Source organism: Schistocerca cancellata, chromosome 4, assembly GCF_023864275.1.
Source record: "Schistocerca cancellata isolate TAMUIC-IGC-003103 chromosome 4, iqSchCanc2.1, whole genome shotgun sequence".
NCBI classification, from domain to species: domain Eukaryota; kingdom Metazoa; phylum Arthropoda; class Insecta; order Orthoptera; family Acrididae; genus Schistocerca; species Schistocerca cancellata.
In genome coordinates this window covers 796,958,689-796,982,082 of record NC_064629.1, presented here as the reverse complement: position 1 = coordinate 796,982,082, position 23,394 = coordinate 796,958,689, and the positions used below count along the sequence as shown (strand labels likewise).

Below are 23,394 nucleotides of genomic sequence, written 5' to 3'. Positions count from 1 at the left end.
CAAAACTTCATGCACAACATCAGTTACATAGATTTCATACAAGGTTTTTAAGCAAATCGAAGGAGGTGAAACTACTACAGAGTAATAGTAAGTACATTGAGGAGATTGGTAGCTCACCGATGTGTCCATTAGTTAGTTCCATGATCCACACATCATATTCACTAGGTACATTATAATATGGAACATGTTTGTTGCACGAAAGATTGCAGAGAAAACTTTTAGGTAGTATCTACAGAATTGTAATTGGATAATTATTCTATTAATGGTAAGGAATGAGTTGGTAAGGAGAAGTAAATTTTATTTAAATTTGAAAAAACTTCCCCTGTCTGTCAGACATTTTATTTAAATGAGTAGATCACCAGTCACTTGTATTCAGTAGACACAAAGTAAGCTCTGGTTACCCAACATAAACTAGAAACAATGGCAAAACTAATTGGAACAGTAAGGTTTCACAGCATTCTACATCTGCATCTACATCCATACTCCGCAAGCCACCTGACGGTGTGTGGCGGAGGGTACCTTGAGTACCTCTATTGGTTCTCCCTTATATTCCAGTCTCGTATTGTTCGTGGAAAGAAAGATTGTCGGTATGCCTCTGTGTGGGCTCTAATCTCTCTGATTTTATACTCATGGTCTCTTCGCAAGATATACGTAGGAGGGAGCAATATACTGCTTGACTCTTCGGTGAAGGTATGTTCTCGAAACTTTGACAAAAGCCCGTACCGAGCTACTGAGCGTCTCTCCTGCAGAGTCTTCCACTGGAGTTTATCTATCATCTCCGTAACGCTTTCACGATTACTAAATGATCCTGTAACGAAGCGTGCTGCTCTCCGTTGGATCTTCTCTATCTCTTCTATCAACCCTATCTGGTACGGATCCCACACTGCTGAGCAGTATTCAAGCAGTGAGTGAACAAGCGTACTGTAACTTACTTCCTTTGTTTTCGGATTGCATTTCCTTAGGATTCTTCCAATGAATCTCAGTCTGGCATCTGCTTTACCGACGATCAACATTATATGATCATTCCATTTTAAATCACTCCTAATGCGTACTCCCAGATAATTTACGGAATTAACTGCTTCCAGTTGCTGACCTGCTATTTTGTAGCTAAATGATAAAGGATCTATCTTTCTGTGTATTCGCAGCACATTACACTTGTCTACATTGAGATTCAATTGCCATTCCCTGCACCATGCGTCAATTCGCTGCAGATCCTCCTGCATTTCAATACAATTTTCCATTGTTACAACCTCTCGATACACCACAGCATCATCTGCAAAAAGCCTCAGTGAACTTCCGATGTCATCCACCAGGTCATTTATGTATATTGTGAATAGCAACGGTCCTATGACACTCCCCTGCGGCACACCTGAAATCACTCTTACTTCGGAAGACTTCTCTGCATTGAGAATGACATGCTGCGTCCTGTTATCTAGGAACTCCTCAATCCAATCACACAATTGGTCTGATAGTCCATATGCTCTTACTTTGTTCATTAAACGACTGTGGGGAACTGTATCGAACACCTTGCGGAAGTCAAGAAACACGGCATCTACCTGTGAACCCGTGTCTATGGCCCTCTGAGTCTCGTGGACGAATAGCGCGAGCTGGGTTTCACATGACCGTCTTTTTCAAAACCCATGCTGATTCCTACAGAGTAGATTTCTAGTCTCCAGAAAAGTCATTATACTCGAACATAATACGTGTTCCAAAATTCTACAACTGATCGACGTTAGAGATATAGGTCTATAGTTCTGCACATCTGTTTGACGTCCCTTCTTGAAAACGGGGATGACCTGTGCCCTTTTCCAATCCTTTGGAACGCTACGCTCTTCTAGAGACCTACGGTACACCGCTGCAAGAAGGGGGGCAAGTTCCTTCGCGTACTCTGTGTAAAATTGAACTGGTATCCCATCAGGTCCAGAGGCCTTTCCTCTTTTGAGCGATTTTAATTGTTTCTCTATCCCTCTGTCGTCTATTTCGATATCTACCATTTTGTCATCTGTGCGACAATCTAGAGAAGGAACTACAGTGCAATCTTCCTCTGTGAAACAACTTTGGAAAAAGATGTTTAGTATTTCGGCCTTTAGTCTGTCATCCTCTGTTTCAGTACCATTTTGGTCACAGAGTGTCTGGACATTTTGTTTTGATCCACCTACCGCTTTGACATAAGACCAAAATTTCTTAGGATTTTCTGCCAAGTCAGTACATAGAACTTTACTTTCGAATTCATTGAACGCCTCTCGCATAGGCCTCCTCACACAACATTTCGCTTCGCGTAATTTTTGTTTGTCTGCAAGGCTTTGGCTATGTTTATGTTTGCTGTGAAGTTCCCTTTGCTTCCGCAGCAGTTTCCTAACTCGGTTGTTGTACCACGGTGGCTCTTTTCCATCTCTTACGATCTTGCTTGGTACATACTCATCTAACGCATTATGTACGACAGTTTTGAACTTTGTTCACTGATCCTCAGCACTATCTGTACTTGAGACAAAACTTTTGTGTTGAGCCAACAGGTACTCTGAAATCTGCTTTTTGTCACTTTTTCTAAACAGAAAAATCTTCCTACCCTTTTTAATATTCCTATTTACAGCTGAAATCATCGATGCCGTAACCGCTTTATGATCGCTGATTCTCTGTTCTGCGTTAACTTTTTCAAATAGTTCGGGTCTGTCACCAGAAGGTCTAATATGTTATCGCCACAAGTCGGTTCTCTGTTTAACTGCTCAAGGTAGTTTTCAGATAAAGCACTTTAAAAAATTTCACTGGATTCTTTGTCCCTGCCACCCGTTATGAACGTTTGAGTGTCCCAGTCTATATCCGGCAAATTAAAATCTCCACCCAGAACTATAACATGGTGGGGAAATCTACTCGAAATATTTTCCAAATTATCCTCCAGGTGCTCAGCCACAACAGCTGCTGAGCCAGGGGGCCTATAGAGACATCCAATTACCATGCCTGAGCCTGCTTTAACCGTGACCTTCACCCAAATCATTTCACATTTCGGATCTCCGTCAATTTCCTTCGATACTATTGCACTTCTTATCGCTATAAACACGCCTCCCCCTTCACTGTCCAGCCTGTCTCTGCGGTATACATTCCAATCTGAGTTTAGGATTTCATTACTGTTTACGTCTGGTTTCAGCCAACTTTCTGTCCCTAGTACTATGTGGGCCTTGTGACCATTTATTAATGAGAGCAGTTCTGGGACCTTTCTGTAGACGCTCCTGCAGTTTACTATTAGCACATTAATATTGTTATTCTCTGTTGCATTTTGCCTACTCCTACCTTGCCGCGTCTCAGGAGGCGTCTTGTCGGGCCTAGGGAGGGGATTCTCTAACCTAAAAAACCCACATGTGCACTCCACACGTACTCCGCTATCCTTGTAGCCGATTCCGGCGTGTAGTGCACGCCTGACCTATTCAGGGGGACCCTACATTTCTCCACCCGATAGCGGAGGTCGAGAAATTTGCACCCCAGATCTCCGCAGAATCGTCTGAGCCTCTGGTTTAAGCCTTCCACTCGGCTCCAAACCAGAGGACCGCGATCGGTTCTGGGAACGATACTACAAATAGTTAGCTCTGATTTCACCCCGTGAGCGAGGCTTTCCGCCTTCTCCAATTCCGCCAACCGCCTGTACGAACTGAGGATGACCTCTGAACCCAGACGGCAGGAGTCATTGGTGCCGACATGAGCTACAATTTGCAGTCGGGTGCACCCAGTGCTCTCTATCGCCGCCGGTAGGGTCTCCTCCACATCTCGGATGAGACCCCCCGGCAAGCAGACACAGTGAACACTGGTCTTCTTCCCCGACCTTCCCACTATTTCCCTAAGGGGCTCCATCACCCACCTAACGTTGGAGCTCCCAATAACTAATAAACCCCTCCCCCCGTGTGCCTGCTCGGACCTTGCTGAAGGAGCAGCCACGTGTCCACTCACAGGCAGAGCGGGCGATGCCACACGGCCAGCCTCCACATTGACCCTCCGCCTCGTGCGCCGCCGAACCCGCCACTCCCCTTGGGGAGAGGGTGGCCCAACTGCGCCCAGTACCCGCGAAGATGTCTCGACAGCAGGGACAGGGGGTGAAGCATGTAACACCTGGGGTGTACCTTGCGACGCACCAGACTCCCCACTGCCGCTACACTCCGAGGCAGCAGCCTGAAGACGGCTGACCGCGGCCATCAACATGCTCAGCTGTTGGCGAACAGTGGCCAGCTCCTCCTGCATCCGTACACAGCAGTCACACATCCTATCCATCCTAAGGAATCAATTTACTGAAGAGAGTTAATCAACCTTTAACTAGACTGCTAATTCACTAAAGGCGGCTGTTTATTCACTAAACTGTGGTTGCTAGCCACTTCTTGTAGAAAACAATGAAAATAGCACTACCTGTCTCTGGGCTGTATTGAAAACAAACACTAGCACTACTGGCACTATGGTTGACTAAAGGGACTCTCTCTGACTGTATTCAAAACAAACACGAAATCTATGGAACACTATTAATAGCACTCGACAATTAAAGCTTCCTAAAAGCAAATACACATGGAAGAAGAAGTGACGAGTAAGAAAAATACAATTAATACTTAAATTAAGGTAGCTCGCTGCACAGCAGATGTGAAGCAGACAGCAGACGGCAGTTACGACAACACTGACTCTACTGGCACTATGGCTGACTAAAGGGACTCTCTCTGACTGTATTCAAAACAAACACGAATTCCTTACATAGATTGAAAAATGTAAAGACATAACATATTTTTTGATTAAATCTGATGATTTTTCTTGACCTTAATAGATCATCAATCAAGCTGGACAAGCAGAGTATAGAAATTAGGCAAAAACTGGAGGCTGAATCTGTGTCAGAGTAGAACAAACAAAGGTGATTGCGGGGAATCATATAAAACTAGAGTAGTAACTGACAAATAGGTATCAGAAAGTTTAAATGAAGTAGAAGGGTATCAAAAAAAGTAATGAGGGAGACTGTTTACAGGAAATAAGTACAATTGTGGCTGTTACAGACTCAAACGTGTAGCCAGAACAAGTGATAGATCACAAGTCAGTTGTTCAAAATTTGGAGCCACAGCCCATACCTGACGTGTGTTCCTGAGAAAAGAACAGTGGATTCTTAGAACCTTCGAGAACTGGTGAATTGATGATGAGGAATTTTTCCCATGTACTACTTGATGATTCATTTCATGTGGAGTTCAAGTCACAAGGTTTTTAACCTAGTCTGAAAAGATTAAGGTATTGATCTCTTACTTTGTATTGACATTTTTCTGTTATAAGGAGGTGGTTTTCTTTTTTTTTTTTCTTCCTTTTTTTAGTGTTTTTCTTCACATGGCGATTGGTGTGAAATGTGGAGAAGATTCTTTCAATATGATCATTAAGTATTGGTAATTGTCAGAATGTCCTTCCTATTTACACTGTCAGAAAGAAAAGTTTGTACACACGGAAAGATGATGTCAAATTTGATCTGATGATGGCATATGTCACCTGAGGGATAATGGTTTCAATGTTGTCTGGTATAAGATAGTGTAGTGGCATAGCAGCCAGAGTGCCATCTGTGTCTACCCTTTAATAGGGATTGCTCACAGCCAGAAGGCTCAGTGTGATGCAAAAGTGTGGAGTAAGCAGGCAACCATGCCACGGAGATGCATTCGTACTTCCAACAACCATCAAAGTGATTTAGAAAGGGGTCAAATTGTGGCCTTCTGAGTAGTGGGCTTTCAGAGAATTGCCACCCAAGTTAGACATGCTGCATCAGTTGTGTGATGATGCTGGTATCAGTAGTCATGTGACTGTTCTCACACCCGTACATGAGGTTCTGGATGTCCACACAGTAGAGATGCCTGCCAGGATCATCATATTGTAAGGGCTGCAATGCCAATCAGTACAGCTACCATAGCACAGATAAGAAGGCTTTTGAGCCCAGACATGTCAATACAAACTGTTGTATACTGGTTGTTACAGTGAGACTACAAGCAAGCACATCTCTAGCCTATCTTCCACTCACACCACACCATCAACGTGCACGGCTAGACTGGTGCCATCAGAGGATCACTCAGACGATGGAATGGTGTGCCTTGTCTTCAGCAATGAAAGCAGATTCTGTCTGCATGCAAGTGATGGTCATTTTCCCATATGATGTAGACCTGGTGAGCACTGTCTCATAGAGTTCATTCATCCAAGACACGCTGGCCACACCAGGCCTTATAGTCTGGGATGCGATAAACTATAAGTCTTGTACACCTTTGATGTTTCTGAGGGTTTCACTAACCAGCACTTGGTACATGCACAATGTTGTTAGACCTGTTCTTGGGCTGTTCTTGCAACAGGAAGATGACGTGTTATTCCAGCAGGAAAATGCCCACCCACAAACTGCCTATGAAGTTCAATGTGCTCTGGAAGACAGCGTAACTTCATTGGCCAGCACGATCCCCAGATTTGTCTCCAACAGTGCAAGTGCTGGATATGAGAGGATGAGAAGCAACTCGCATGACTCATCAACCAACAACTCTTACAGAACTACATGAACAGGTTGAGCAGATGTGGTTTAATGTATCCCAGGACAGTATTCACCATCTGTGTGATTGACTGAGTGCCAGAGTCAGTGCCTGGATTAGCTCCCGTAGAGGCTCCACCACGTACTAATATGGGTATGCAGCATGGGTCGATACCTGGTACCTCAGAACTGCTTGTGCTATTGATCTGTAAATGTAATCATTTCATGTATGTTGCAACAATAAATCTTGAGTTAAGTGGACTCCTGTAAAAGAGTATACCATTCTTTTTTCTTTTTTTGCACTTTCATAATCTATTGACTCAATTTATTAAATTTGACTGACTGGTTTATAGATATATATTATACATGGCATATTGTGGAATTCCTTGTTGAGTGATATGATGCAGTAGTATGATGATGATGATGATGATGATGATATTACTGTGATTCTGATTTGATGATGAATCTGTTGGGATCGGTTGAGTGTCCTGATTTTGATCCTCAATTAGAAAGTGAGTGGGATTATTGAGAATTTCCTTTTAGTAAAGACTCTAAAACTACAGCATGTCATTACCTTTTAGCCAGTCATGAAAAGAGGACATACACAGATGAGCAAAGTCAGAAAAGTACTGAGAATGGTGTTAACCTCAGAAATGCTTCGATTTTTGTATGAGGCTCTCTCTGTAATAATATTTTATTAATTTTCAGGAGCACTGAAGTCATGTTTCCACTGTAAGCTTTATTGCATATGGACAAATGTACTTATACTTTACACGATGTACCCACTGACATAGTCCCATGTTACTGTGACCACTGAGCCACACCATCTTACTGTCACTTGAGTCAGTGGAGGATTTAGTGGAATTTCTCTCTGCAAAAGTTTATGATATAAATATTTTTTTATCATCAATGCTTATTTCAAGAAAGAACATGATATACAGTACAATCATATCCCTGTTGTCCAGAGGACAAGGATTCTTTCTCTATTTTACTTTTGACAATGTTCATTTTAATAATGTAAGATTTGATGCTTAAAATACAATTATAAAATTACATCTCTCTTTTGCAGATGAGAAGGATTCTTTGTATATTATATGTCGCATATTCATTTTTAATTAAATAAGACTTCATAATTTGTGTAATGTAAATATTATTTTAAAAGTAAAATGTTGTATCCATCTGGGTACATAACTAAGGTTAGGTTTCATATAGATTATTTGAATCAGATGATGTATGTTTCTCACATAAAGCTAAATACAATTCAATAGTTTACTAATTACCTTAGTTATTTAATTGTACTGCATGGGTGTCTGGGTCTACCATGCATCAGCCATGATGGTGGCAAAGTGGACAGGTGCTGATCTGCACCACATGTAACTGGTGGAACCCACAACCCACCTTGCCACCATGTCTAGGGGACACCTCAATCAATGGCCACCACTGTGTGGCTTCCCACTGGAGACTGGAAGCACATGTACTCAAAGTATCTCGGTGTACACATTCATTCATAGCCAACACCCATACCATGCTGCTCAAGATAACTACAAACCTGATATACTTTATGTAGTTCATCATAAATCTTTGATTTACTCATTCTGCTTGACAGAACTCATGTACCTTCACTCACGACGCAAGCAACTTCAGAAAATGTGTGTCCATACAGTTCACATGCCCACTTACAGAGGGCACCTGGGTCAGCCCCCTGGTGTCCTCTGCTGACCCACAAAGACATGTATTATTTAAGCGATCACAAATGAGTGCTTGGCCTCTCTGTAACCTGTATTTCTGTCGTACGGTCATTGTGTTCAGGGCTATGCATAACCTTTACTTCATTGTATCTTACGTGTTTCTCTATAAAGCACTATGCTCCATAAATCGTGGTTGTTCTTGTTGCTGCAGCAAATTTGACAAGGAGGATGGGATTACATTTTCTCTGCATGTTAGTGTCAGTGGTAAGTCACACGATGAACATCTCAATGAAAGAAATACTCCAACCTTTCACTGCCCAGCAGCAACCTTTAGGGGAACAACAGCAGGCTCTTGCCACTGCTCTAAATCAAGTGGCATTTGTGTGTTAGTGGCAGGTCACTCTCCCAGAAGTGCAACAGCCGCACTTGCCAGCATACGATGAATTGACTGAAGATTGGAATTCCTACAAGACACGGCTACGCCAATATTTCCGCGTTTTTTTGCGTGGATGATGCAAACCTGTGTAGGGCTTTCTTTCTTTCCTAGCTTTTGGTGTGCATTTATTACTTGTTGTGCCAACTTGCACCTTTGCAAGAAACAGCCAGTTCATCATTTGATGAACATATTACTGTCACACATGTCATTGCAACAAGTGTAGAATTTAGAAATGCCAAAACCAATCTTACAAAGCCTGGGCTGCAGAATTATGAGGGTTGAGCCATCATTGTAAATTTGTCACTAGTACCCATCACATATCATACGCTGATCACACGATACATGATATTACTATTTGTCTCGCCACAGATACAGAAGTCTGCAAAAAAGCACTTCAATGTGAGAATCTGATGTTTATAGATGTGCTCAATATAGCACAGTCCTTTGAAGTGTCAAGGGTTGCAGGCAATCACATATCTGTGTGGGGGGGGATTTCCCCACCATGTTTTAGTTCTGGGTGGAGATTTTAATTTGCCGGATATAGACTGGGAGACTCAGACGTTCATAACGGGTGGCAGGGACAAAGAATCCAGTGAAATTTTTTTAAGTGCTTTATCTGAAAACTACCTTGAGCAGTTAAACAGAGAACCGACTCGTCGCGATAACATATTAGACCTTCTGGTGACAAACAGACCCAAACTATTTGAAAAAGTTAACGCAGAACAGGGAATCAGTGATCATAAAGCGGTTATGGCATCGATGATTTCAGCCCTAAATAGGTATATTAAAAAGGGTAGGAAGATTTTTCTGTTTAGATAAAGTGACAAAAAGCAGATTTCAGAGTACCTGTTGGCTCAACACAAAAGTTTTGTCTCAAGTACTGATAGTGTTGAGGATCAGTGGACAAAGTTCAAAACCATCGTACAATATGCGTTAGATGAGTATGTGCCAAGCAAGATCGTAAGAGATGGAAAAGAGCCACCGTGGTTCAACAACCGAGTTAGAAAACTGCTGCGGAAGCAAAGGGAACTTCACAGCAAACATAAACATAGCCAAAGCCTTGCAGACAAACAAAAATTACGCGAAGCGAAATGTAGTGTGAAGAGAGCTATGCGAGAGGCGTTCAATGAATTCGAAAGTAAAGTTCTATGTACTGACTTGGCAGAAAATCCTAAGAAATTTTGGTCTTATGTCAAAGCGGTAGGTGGATCAAAACAAAATGTCCAGACACTCTGTGACCAAAATGGTACTGAAACAGAGGATGACAGACTAAAGGCCGAAATACTAAATGTCTTTTTCCAAAGTTGTTTCACAGAGGAAGATTGCACTATAGTTCCTTCTCTAGATTGTCGCACAGATGACAAAATGGTAGATATTGAAATAGACGACAGAGGGATAGAGAAACAATTAAAATCGCTCAAAAGAGGAAAGGCCTCTGGACCTGATGGGATACCAGTTCAATTTTACACAGAGTACGCGAAGGAACTTGCCCCCCTTCTTGCAGCGGTGTACCGTAGGTCTCTAGAAGAGCGTAGCGTTCCAAAGAATTGGAAGAGGGCACAGGTCATCCCTGTTTTCAAGAAGGGATGTCGAACAGATGTGCAGAACTATAGACCTATATCTCTAACGTCGATCAGTTGTAGAATTTTGGAACACGTATTGTGTTCGAGTATAATGACTTTTCTGGAGACTAGAAATCTACTCTGTAGGAATCAGCATGGGTTTCGAAAAAGACGGGCATGTGAAACCCAGCTCGCGCTATTCGTCCACGAGACTCAGAGGGCCATAGACACGGGTTCACAGGTAGATGCCGTGTTTCTTGACTTCCGCAAGGCGTTCGATACAGTTCCCCACAGTCGTTTATTGAACAAAGTAAGAGCATATGGACTATCAGACCAATTGTGTGATTGGATTGAGGAGTTCCTAGATAACAGGACACAGCATGTTATTCTCAATGGAGAGAAGTCTTCCGAAGTAAGAGTAATTTCAGGTGTGCCGCAGGGGAGTGTCATAGGACCGTTGCTATTCACAATATACATAAATGACCTGGTGGATGACATCGGAAGTTCACTGAGGCTTTTTGCAGATGATGCTGTGGTGTATCAAGAGGTTGTAACAATGGAAAATTGTACTGAAATGCAGGAGGATCTGCAGCGAATTGACGCATGGTGCAGGGAATGGCAACTGAATCTCAATGTAGACAAGTGTAATGTGCTGCGAATACACAGAAAGATAGATCCTTTATCATTTAGCTACAAAATAGCAGGTCAGCAACTGGAAGCAGTTAATACCATAAATTATCTGGGAGTACGCATTAGGAGTGATTTAAAATGGAATGATCATATAATGTTGATTGTCGGTAAAGCAGATGCCAGACTGAGATTCATTGGAAGAATCCTAAGGAAATGCAATCTGAAAACAAAGGAAGTAGGTTACAGTACGCTTGTTCGCCCACTGCTTGAATACTGCTCAGCAGTGTGGGATCCGTACCAGATAGGGTTGATACAAGACATAGAGAAGATCCAACGGAGAGCAGTGCGCTTCGTTACAGGATCATTTAGTAATCGCGAAAGCGTTACGGAGATGATAGATAAACTCCAGTGGAAGACTCTGCAGGAGAGACGCTCAGTAGCTCGGTACGGGCTTTTGTCAAAGTTTCGAGAACATACCTTCACCGAAGAGTCAAGCAGTATATTGCTCCCTCCTACGTATATCTCGCGAAGAGACCATGAGGATAAAATCAGAGAGATTAGAGCCCACACAGAGGCATACCGACAATCCTTCTTTCCACGAACAATACGAGACTGGAATAGAAGGGAGAACCGATAGAGGTACTGAAGGTACCCTCCGCCACACACCGTCAGGTGGCTTGCGGAGTATGGATGTAGATGTATTCGAAGATGCTCAGTCCACCCTGGTTAGGCATGCTGCAAGTATTCAGGGTGACAGGGATGCCACTGCAGCAGCACAAACTTTGACTCAGCATTGCAAGGGGCAGCATCAGTTACGGCCATAGCAGCAACATTTCAAATGTCTGCTTGTGTCTGTGTATATACGGATGGATATGTGTGTGTGTGTGTGCGCGCGAGTGTATACCTGTCCTTTTTTCCCCCTAAGGTAAGTCTTTCCGCTCGAGAGATTGGAATCACTCCTTACCCTCTCCCTTAAAACTCACATCCTTTCGTCTTTCCCTCTCCTTCCCTCTTTCCTGACGAAGCAACCGTTTGTTGCGAAAGTTTGAATTTTGTGTGTATGTTTGTGTTTGTTTGTGTGTCTATCGACCTGCCAGCGCTTTTGTTTGGTAAGTCTCATCATCTTTGTTTTTAGAAATATTAGTGTACTTAGACTTGGAATTTTATCAGTGATGTTTAAGTACTACATTGTCATTATGAAGTTTACCAGGACTTTTATGCAGGATCTATACTGAAAAATTGCAGTAACTTTGAACCATCTCACTCAAAAAGAGGGTTAATATGAACATTTGGCACTTTCTTGTGGTTTAGGTATTTGACCGACTCCAATCCCTAGAATTGAAGCCCCCCCTCCCATGATTATTTTGAGATATAACATAATATGAGTCCTCCCAAAGTTCCCACTCCCCACAGGGGCAACCCTCCCACTGAATGTGGGCCTGGTGGAAATGGGAACGCTTGTACAGGATGCCTAGCCAGTCTGAGTCATTGGGAGTAATTAATTAATACAGTACTTGATTGAGAACCTAATTTTCTTTTGCATTTGAAGCTGCGACCCACTACCAGCATGGGTTCCTACAGTGCCTAGGTGCCACATAGGACAGTGGCATCAGCATCACACCACCAATTGTGATACTTTGCTGCAAAAACCAGCCTAGCCAATCATATGTGGGAGAAAGGTGGCATGTAATGAATGCTGCCACATTGTGGACCTCTGAGCACAGATTGGTTCTCTCTTTTGATCTGGTCATCTAGCAGAGCAGTTGGCTTTATGCTGTATGTCTCTGACTCTCTTGTGTGATAGACTTCTTACAGAGCAGATGGGTTAGGTCATTTGCTTCTGGTTCTTTTCCTCTTGATCAGCCACCAGCTCATTTAAACATGAATCGCTTCTTCCTATTTCTACACCCACTATGTCTAACCTAGACTGGCGGGTGGACTCGCTATCTGGCCTAGGCAAGCCCCTCTGTAGCTCAAGTAACTAGAGTATATCAGAATATAGTATATTCAACTCTTTTATTTCAAAAAAAAAAAAAAAAAAAAAAAAAAAAAAAAAAAAAAAAAAAAAAAAAACCTATATAATGAACGTCCCACACCCTTCCTCATCCATCCTGACCAGGCTCCACTTCATTCACCGTGCAGCTCTGCCGGAGACAATAGATTCCCACAAAATGCATGCTAACTCCAAAGTGATGAGGAATGGCCATCTAAGAAGTATGTTTCTTGGGTAACAACACAGATTGCAGAACAAGACAAATTTTGTCATTGTTGTTGTTCCAGCAGGTAACAGTAAAATCCACTGCAGTTCCACTGGATCATCACATTGAGGATGTTGCCAGTAGGTATGAAGGGGCCAGGACAGGTCCCACTCCAGGATCATTTATTTATTTATTTCTTACTCCATCAATCCAACTGTCAAACTCGCAAGAATATGGTGTGAGTCAGTATACAATCTATACATAGGTAGTATTAAAGCAGTCAATCATACAAAAGTAATACTCCATGTTTGCATTACACATACAGTGGCGGTCGAAATAATAGAGCCACCTCTATTGACGAGATTAAGAACTAGGATATCTATTAGTTCGCGAAATCGCCACGAGTGCCGTGTTGTCAGTCCCTTGTAGACAACATCAGGGAAGACGTTGCTGCTATCTTTAGTCGTCCGAAAGGAAGCGTTTGAGCTAGACGTGTGACAAGAGGCATAAAGGTAAGAATCTTATGGGTCAAAATAATAGAGCCGCTTTACACATGTGCCTTTAAATTGATTTTTATGCAGTTGTTTTGTATGTAAATTGACGTGTGGTTTTGTTTACATTCGTCTAGATGGGCAGAGCAAAGCATACCAGTGAAGATGAGCGTATAGTAATGTTCCGGATGTTCAAAAGTGGGATGTCCATGAATAAAATAGCCAATGTCTTGCACGTTTCGCGAAAACGAGTCCAGAACGCCATGAGACGGTCAAAACAAACAAAGCCGCAGGTGGAGAACAGGGGGCGACCTCGTGTAACTACTCCTCGCGTAGACAGACTCATCACTAGGGAAGTGAAGAAAGATCCATTTTTGTCAACACCACGACTGAAAGCCATTTTGTTTAGCGACGAACATGATGTTCAACCATCAACCTCAACGATTCAAAGACGACTGAGATCTGCAAAATTGAATGGGCGCATTGCAAGAAAGAAGCCACATGTTTCACAAGCTAATGTTCGGAAAAGGTTAGCCTTTGCCCGGAGAAATGAACAAAAACCTAATACTTGGTGGAGGAACATCCTTTGGTCCGATGAATCCAAGTTTAATAGGTTTGCCTCAGACGGAAAAGTCTATGTGCGCCGCCCACCAAACCAGGAATTTAATCCCAAGTACACTTTAAAAACTGTGAAATACGGTGGCGGAAGTGTTATGGTATGGGGATGTTTTTCGTGGTACGGCATTGGTCCAATACACCGTATCAACGGCATAATGAACGCAGAAATGTACAAAGACATCTTGGCAAATGTGATGCTGCCTTATGCTGAAGAGGAAATGCCGCTGAAATGGAAATTTCAGCACGATAACGATCCAAAGCATACTGCAAGGATCATAAGGCAGTTTGTTCAAGAGCACAATATCGAAGTATTAGAGTGGCCACCTCAGTCCCCTGACGCATCACCCATTGAGATCTTATGGGAGATCTTAGACAAGAGAATTGACCGCTCAAAAGCTACATCTTCAGAAAAACTGTGGGAAGAAATCCAGAGAGCCTGGTATGCGATCAGTAGTGACGAATGCAGGCGTTTAGTAGACTCTATGGGTAAGAGGTGCAGGGCAATCCTCAAAAATAAGGGTTACCCCACGAAGTACTAATGCAGTCCTATGCAAAAAAGACTGTTCCTGTACGTTTCATAAGACTGAGATCAAGTACAATATATTTGTTTCAATTGGCTCTATTTTTTTGACCCTGTGGTCTGGTATTCTTTTGAATATTATTGATTATTACTGATTATTTTGTGTTGTGTTATCGATATAACTGACTATAGTACAATGTGACTCGGTTGTAATGGTTTCCATCATAGTTCAAACATGTCTAGTAATAAATGTGCACTTTATTCCAAACCTTTGCCAGGTGGCTCTATTATTTTGACCGCCACTGTATGTGGTAAGAATGACAGATTACAGCAAACATTAGATAGAGAAAGTGAAAAACAAACACAAAATCAGTAAAAATAACTATGAATATTACATGAGTACATTACCTACATCATTGCTCAAACTTACACTATAGTATATCACACTCAAAATTTCAAGTCCACAGATCTATTAGGATTTTTTCACTTGGGCTAAAAAAAGCTCTTCTAAACTATAAAATTACCTTTCCAGTAGAAATTGCTGTAGATGCTCCCTAAAAGAGGAATGGTTATCAAATTTGCTTTTAATATGTGGAGGGAGAGCATTAAAAAGTTTTGCACCAGAGAACTGCACACCATAGTCAGGTTTTTACAATCATTGTGGAAATTGTGCTTTCTCCTAGTGTCATATCCATTGTATTCACTATTTAATCTATAATAATCAGTATTTTTGCCGATGAAACACACAAGAGAAAATATGTACTGGAAAGTAACAGTAAGAATGTTTAGTTCTTGGAAAAGATTTCTACTACTAAATATAGAGCCTATGCCACTCATTATTCTTCCAACACATTATTGGACCAAGAGTTATAAGGGAATGGAAATATCCATAGTATGCTACTTTCATTATGTCTATATTTCCGCTCATGGAGAGAACGTGTAGGCAAAAAAATCGATGAGCTGAGTCTCTTCCGAAGATTTATTATATGATGAGACCAGTTTACTCTGCACTCAATTAAACACCTGAAAACTTCATTGTTTCAACTCTTTATATTGACTCTGGGCCACACTTCACAGTTAACCCATCCTCTGTTCCAGCTGTTGCAGTGAAATGAATATAGTTAGTCTTATTAAAGTTCAACAAGAGTCCATTGATGCTAAACCATTTTATTAAATCAATAAGAATATTCTTAACAAATCCATGAAGATCTTCAAATGTACAACAATCAGTCATAATGATACTGTCATCTGCAAAAATGGTAAAAAAGCACTGTAGCTCTGTACATTGAGGTACCGTATTTACTCGAATCTAAGTCGCACTCAAATCTAAGCCGCACCTGAAAAATGAGACTCGAAATCAAGGGAAAAAAATGTTCCCAAATCTAAGCCGCACCTGAAATTTGAGACTCGAAATTCAAGGGGAGAGAAAAGTTTTAGGCCGCACCTCCAAATCGAAACAAAGTTGGTCCATTGTAATATGAGACACAATTTAGGTCGAATGAATGACGATACAGCTACAGTAGTTTGGTTCGAGTCGTAGGCTTAGCAGTTGAGCTTTACCAGGTAGCCATTGCTATGCGTCAGGCGCTCCGTCCGTATTTATACGGGTACCCTTCCTTTTTCACGTGCTTCGTCTGGTTTGAATTGATTGCTTATTTTCTTTGATCTGATAAGTGCTGTTCTCTTTGTTTTAGGTGTTTACGTCACTCTAAGCTGAAAATGCATTACTGTACTGTGTCATGCATTGTTTGTCACATTCTGATAATGTGTGTTTACGACCTGTCGCCGCTTGTGGCATGGCTTGCTTTTGTGCACGCTACCGCCGCTTACAATTAAAAAACAAAAGAGAGGAATCGTCTCATTAGCGAAACAGCGAAAATGGCAAGAGACTGTTCTGAAACTGACAAGAAATTGTTGTTGAAAATATTGGCTATGTTTTCAGGATCATGAACTAGATTTCCTTCATGTTGTATTTTGTGTTCTTGAAAAGTTCTTATGGTTTTCCCTGTCTTCCTTCTAACAATGTTCCAAAATTTTGTTATGAGAGTTATCAATTTCTTCCTCATAATACAATGCATTTGATTTTTGTATTATCTTCTTTAGTTTTCTTACATACATTTTATAATGGCCAGTTTTCATCGAGTCCTTAGAATTTCTAACTATACAGTAAAGTTACCTCTTTGTTTTACAGGGTTTGTTCGGTGATGTATCACTATTGTTTCTAATAAACTTTTTTGGGAATAACTCTTCAGAAATGGCTGAGAACTCATTTACAGATATACACAAAACAAAAAATTGCATCAGCCCGGTTCCCAGAACTCCTCGAGACAGACGTTGACTGTGGATATTTTATCACAGACACAGTCACTGAACTCACTCAAAGATGTAAACAACCATTCATGAGCAGCACCTATTAGACAGAGGGGTCCAACAGCCAATCAGTTCCAGTCATTCCACCAGGAAACAGGTACACGGCTCATGTTGTCTGCAGCTGAACCATGCCTCGTCGATCAATACCGCAGTTCGATCACATCTGCATTGTTACTTTGTGCCAGGAAGGGCTCTCAACAAGGGAAGTGTCCAGGTGTCTCAGAGTGAACCAAAGCGATGTTGTTTGGACATGGAGAAGATACAGAGAGACAGAAACTGTTGATGACATGCCTCACTCAGGCCGCCCAAGGGCTACTACTGCAGCGGATGACCACTACCTATGGATTATGGCTTGGAGGAGCCCTGACAGCAATTCCACCATATTGAATAATGCTTTTTGTGTGGCCACAGGTCGTCGTGTTATGACTCAAACTATGCGCAATAGGCTGCATGATAAGCAACTTCACTCCCAACGTTCATGGCGAGGTCCACCTTTGCAACCACGACACCATGCAGCACGGTACAGATGAGCCCAACAACATGCCAAATGGACCGCTCAGGACTGGCATCGCATTCTCTTCACCGATGAGCTTCACATATGCCTTCAACCAGACAATCACTGGAGATGTGTTTGGAGGCAACCCTGTCAGGCTGAACACCTTAGATACACTGTCCAGCGAGCACAGCAAGGTGGAGGTTCCTTGCTGTTTTGGTGTGGCATTATATGGGGCTGATGTATGATGCTGATGGTCATGGAAGATGCTGTAACGGCTGAATGCCAAGCTCCAACCAATAGTGCAACCATATCGGCAGCATATTGGCGAGGCATTCGTCTTCATGGACGACAATTCACTCCCCCATCGTGCACATCTTGTGAATGTCTTCCTTCGGGATAACGACATTGCTAGACTAGAGTTGCCAGCATGTTCTCCAGACAAGAACCCTATTGAACGTGCCTGGGATAGATTGAAAAGGGCTGTTTATGGACGATGTGATCCAACAACCACTCTGAGGGATCTACACTTAAATGTTGTTGAGGAGTGGGACAATTTGGACCAACAGTGCCTTGATGAACTTGTGGATAGTATGCCACGGCGAATACAGGAATGCAGCAAAGCAAGAGGATGTGCTACTGGGAATTAGAGGTACTGGTGCGTACAGCAATCTGGACCACCACCTCTGAAGGTCTCGCTATATGGTGGTACAACATGCAATGTGTGGTGTTCATGAACAATAAAGAGGGCGGAAATTACTTTATTTTGATCTCTATTCCAATTTTCTGTACAGGTTCTGGAACTCTCAGAACTGAGATGATGCAAAAATTTTTTGTGTGTGTATTAAATTTAGCATTACTCTCATCCACCCTATACAATGGGCTCCAGCCCATCTGTTGCAGTTTGTGTTTAAAGACTTCTAGTTCATTGCTAGTCATTGACCTAATAGATTTCCAAGTGGGGATTAATTTTTTGAGGGGTGTACTGTCATGCAGAGTGAGGAGTTGTCCATCATGGTCAAACAGTCCATTCATGACAGGGGTGACAGCAAAGCTATGGTACCAACTTAAATCTACAAATATATTGTCTATCAAAGTCTGACTCTCAGGTGTGATCCTGGCGGGAAAGTCAACTACTGGAATAAGATTATATGAATTCATCAGATGTTGGAGCTCTACTTTGTTGTTGTTTTCAGTTAAAAAGTCTACATTAAAATCAGAAAATAAATCAGATAACAATAATTCTATTTGAACCAAAAAGAGCCTAAAGTTAGTTGCAAATACCCTGTAAAATTTGATTTGCTCTCCTGTTTCACAACTTTTGGGGGTCAAGAATCTTCTGAGGGATTATCCACTGTGGCTGTAGGAATGTAAGAAGAGCAGACAGCCCTGGGACCCACAGCCCATAACCCATTCAGCCACTAGCTAGTGTTGCGACTCTGATCCATAGATTTACAGGGAGAGGGTTCCTGAAAGGGACTGGCTGGATGTGGAATTTGGTTTCTGAAATGGTGCCACAGAAACCATGAGAGAGGAGGGCCTATTGTTCCTATGGTCAGTTTTATTTGTGTGACTCCCAGATGTCCATGTTGAGGAAGTAAATACACCAAGTACTATGGACGACTTGGACACAGTAGTGGTGATGGTCGACATCACTGAGACATCAGATACAATCAGTCATAGTCCTTTCAAGCTTCATAAAACAAAAGGCAATCTGAGACCAGCAGTTCCTGGACTGTGTGTTCTTTGTGTAGGTTATCTCACTTTGGGAATTGTAAAGCGTTGTCGTTCTTGCAGTTGACACAGACAGATGGTAATACACATGTTGAATATCTGTGAAGTCATCAGTCATTGTCTGCACAGATGAAATTGTATGTACATATGGCTGAAGAGCTGGTGTTTAAAACACTGCTTGGAGAGAGGAACAAATCACTTCACATCCCAGTCGTAACACATTATTTTGACCTGACTGAATGTGCTGGTATCCACCTTGTTGTTTGGTGGGCCTTAACATATGAAGTGGATCCCTCGCATTTACAAGTATTCACATAGTTCTTCATCTGTCTGCAGCGTTAAGTCTGGGTAACAAATTAATCCTTGTTCCATTTTGAGGTTCTTATGGGAAGGTATTGTGTAATTTGCTAAAAGACTAGAGTTTGCCAAATACATTTTCAATATTTTCCACAAAGAACATTTACTTAGTAAAGAAGAAGGACCCTCCAGCTGTACAGGTACAACCCAGGAACAACGGATAGTAACTGTCTGCAAGTCATTTGGTTCAGTTTTCCTCCCATTTCATAGCTAGGGAGGGAAAGTTGCTAGGGTAGTAATGATTGTACTAAGCTGCAGACAAGGCCTCAGCCACCAGCTGATAACTTTGGATATTTCATGATGGTAATTATTTGACATAATGTTGCCTAGTCCTGAAGAGGGCTCTCTTCAAGGGCACCACCCAGTCAGAACAAAGTTCACATGGCAAGAGGACCAGTGCCTGGAGTGCCAGCGCCCCCAACCAGACAGGCACATATTTCTCAACACACATAGTGGGTGACAGCAAGGGTACAAACTGTGTGATCTCTGCCTAGTCAGAGGGCTACCACCAAACTGGTCCCAGATGACGTCCACATAGCACAATCTGTAAATAATTTTGAAAATGTGGACGTCACACCTAAATGTTGAGAACAGATCACAAATTAACCAAAATATATGGTGTAAAAGAATGGAACAAAGTGGGAGAAGTCAAAATCAACGTCCCACAAGTGAGTTACATTGTCAGCAGGGAATCTGTCCTAAGGAATAAGTCAGAGAAAAGATGTAGTTGGAGAGTAAAATAGAGCACAGGAAAGAAGTAGTACTGCAGTGGCTAAGGGTATCATGCTTACTACACAAGAACTCACAAAAAAAGTTGTGAACCCCCTGGGTAGAACTCTTGGATGAGGAATCATGAATGCTGCTGTACTATGAGAAGAGCTAGAAGTATGTGACCATTGTGGAAATTTAAAGATTTCAAATTAAATTATGGATTATAAGAAGTACCTTTTTTTACTATTCAATATAAATAAGATTTCCCAACAGCTTTTGTCCAGCTTCACTATTTACAAAGTAATGCTTCAGATATGTCTTAATAATAAAAATTATTAATTTAGAAGAAGTAGTTTAATACCTGTCATCAAGCCATCACTGTGATATGAAAATTTGAAGAAATATGGCTCTTTGTTATCCATTTCAGGTCTCCATTTATGCTAAAAATAAAGAATGAAAATTTAGTAAATGATGCAGCACAGACAATTAACTTTTAAGAGATTCTATAATTTAGTAGAGAATATAGGAGCAAAGAATACAAGTTTCTAAGAACACAACACAAAGTTTATAGATAATTCCTTCCAGGTACTGATTGATTATGAGTGAAGTAGAACAATAACATCACTCAAAATGTTAACCAACAACACAACCCCCTTCATGTACTGATAACACAACTTTAATAAGCATTTCTATTCATCACCTGATTCATAGACAATGATAGCAAAGATGTTGCACATGCTTAAGAAACATTGATGTGGTTGTTGTGTAAGAGCATGGTCATTCTTCCTTGTAGAGTTATTGGATAAGGCAGCCTATCTAATATATTAAAATCAGTCTAGAAAGGTGTTCAAAACTGCACCAAGTCTTAAGATACACATTATTCTTCTCACATCACTAAAAACTTGGGACATGTCTCCAACCAATCAAAATGCAACATTTTTATCAACAAATGAAATACATCCCAATCATCATCATCATCATCACCATCATCATCATCATGATCTTCATGACAGACTGCTCCATTCAAATAAGGCTTCAAGATCATCCCCTCATCTCTTGCATATGCACCCAACATCTCTCTGACTAGTCAGTTTTTACAGCAAAGCCTTCTCTCTCACATCTTTTGTCTTTCATTCATAAGAGGTGCTTGGAACAGTTGCATTTATGTTGTTCTATCTTTTCATTCATATGAAATATCTTTAATTCCTGTCTGGTGTTTTCACTTCTTATTTCATCTCTAAGGATATACTCAGCCATTCTAGGGAATTCATTTCTGCTATTTCAATGGCCATCTTCTCCTCACTCTTCAAAGCCTAATTCTCACAACCATACAACAGCTTAGGGACTGCCATCACTTAATAAAAATTCATTTGTATATCCTTTCTTGTTTTGTCAATAATCATTATGTTTATTGTGCCACGTATCAATTGGAATTTATCTGACCTTTTTCTCAGATCATTTTATTGATCACACAAAATAATGCATTTTAAACAGTTAAAATTTGCTAACCTGCTCTATCATGCTATTGCTAATTACAATCTTTGAGCAAACTACATTTCCCCTTAAATGTCATTACCTTAGAAAGAAATGACCTTTCATAGTGGCTGGAAATAGGTACACAATAGTTGTCTTGTTGAACAAATTTTATTGTCTTATACTTAACAGCCACTGCAGATGTTGAACTGATATCTCAAGAGTGAGGTTACAGTCTGTTAGCAAATAATACGACATGTCACATGGTGTTTCCAATCAACTGTGTTTATCGTTTTAATTTACTTTTAATCTAGTTTGAAGCAACTATGGCTTCATATTCAGGTACTTTGGCACTGTTAGCTATGTGAAATATCATGGCAAGTACATCTTGTTAATATACTCCCCGCATCATCTACAGTGGGACCTACAAAAGTCTAAAGTTCATCTCATTAACTAAGATCTTACACTTACCAAGCAAAGACACATTGGGAGTACATTGACAGGACATACCTTGGGCTGTATATCACACTGATAACAGTGCTAAAGTGCTTGATAATGTAGCCATAGTCACTTCAAAATTGCTCACAACTAAGTTAAAACAATAAACACAGCTGAGCAGAGAAGCAGTAATAGAATAATCTTTGTTCTACATAACAAAGTATTTCACAATTGACATCCCCAGTTTTCAGTGCCTTGGAAGTTACACAATTCAGTTTTTCCAATTCAGGGTGACAAGGGAGGAGGGGGTAAGTGTTTCTTTGCAGCTGTGTCACAAGGTTTGTCCAGAGGATTATGGGCATGTGCAGAAACGGCATGGGAAATCTGTTTACATACTACGAGGTGCATTCAAGTTCTAAGGCCTCCGATTTTTTTTCTAATTAACTACTCACCCGAAATCGATTAAACTGGCGTTACTTCTCGACGTAATCGCCCTGCAGACGTACAAATTTTTCACAACGCTGACGCCATGATTCCATGGCAGCGGCGAAAGCTTCTTTAGGAGTCTGTTTTGACCACTGGAAAATCGCTGAGGCAATAGCAGCACGGCTGGTGAATGTGCGGCCACGGAGAGTGTCTTTCATTGTTGGAAAAAGCCAAAAGTCACTAGGAGCCAGGTCAGGTGAGTAGGGAGCATGAGGAATCACTTCAAAGTTATCATCATGAAGAAACTGTTGCGTAACGTTAGCTCGATGTGCGGGTGCATTGTCTTGGTGAAACAGCACACGCGCAGCCCTTCCCGGACGTTTTTGTTGCAGTGCAGGAAGGAATTTGTTCTTCAAAACATTTTCGTAGGATACACCTGTTACCGTAGTGCCCTTTGGAACGCAATGGGTAAGGATTACGCCCTCGCTGTCCCAGAACATGGACTCCATCATTTTTTCAGCACTGGCGGTTACCCAAAATTTTTTTGGTGGCGGTGAATCTGTGTGCTTCCATTGAGCTGACTGGTGCTTTGTTTCTGGATTGAAAAATGGCATCCACATCTCATCCATTGTCACAACCGACGAAAAGAAAGTCCCATTCATGCTGTCGTTGCATGTCAACATTGCTTGGCAACATGCCACACGGGCAGCCATGTGGTCATCCGTCAGCATTCGTGGCACCCACTTGGATGAC

The 23,394-nt window shown here is 41.5% G+C and overlaps 1 protein-coding gene across 2 annotated transcripts in view; it reads right to left on the bottom strand.

Annotated features, from left to right (window-relative positions):
- LOC126184697 (coiled-coil domain-containing protein 175-like) overlaps window positions 1-23,394 on the bottom strand; it is a 142,509-nt gene that overhangs the window by 34,950 nt on the left and 84,165 nt on the right. For both annotated transcript variants that reach the window (XM_049927210.1, XM_049927209.1), the window contains exon 4: window positions 20,666-20,744. In XM_049927210.1, coding sequence (XP_049783167.1) covers window positions 20,666-20,744 — 79 coding nt within the window. The remainder of the gene's footprint in view (window positions 1-20,665; window positions 20,745-23,394) is intronic.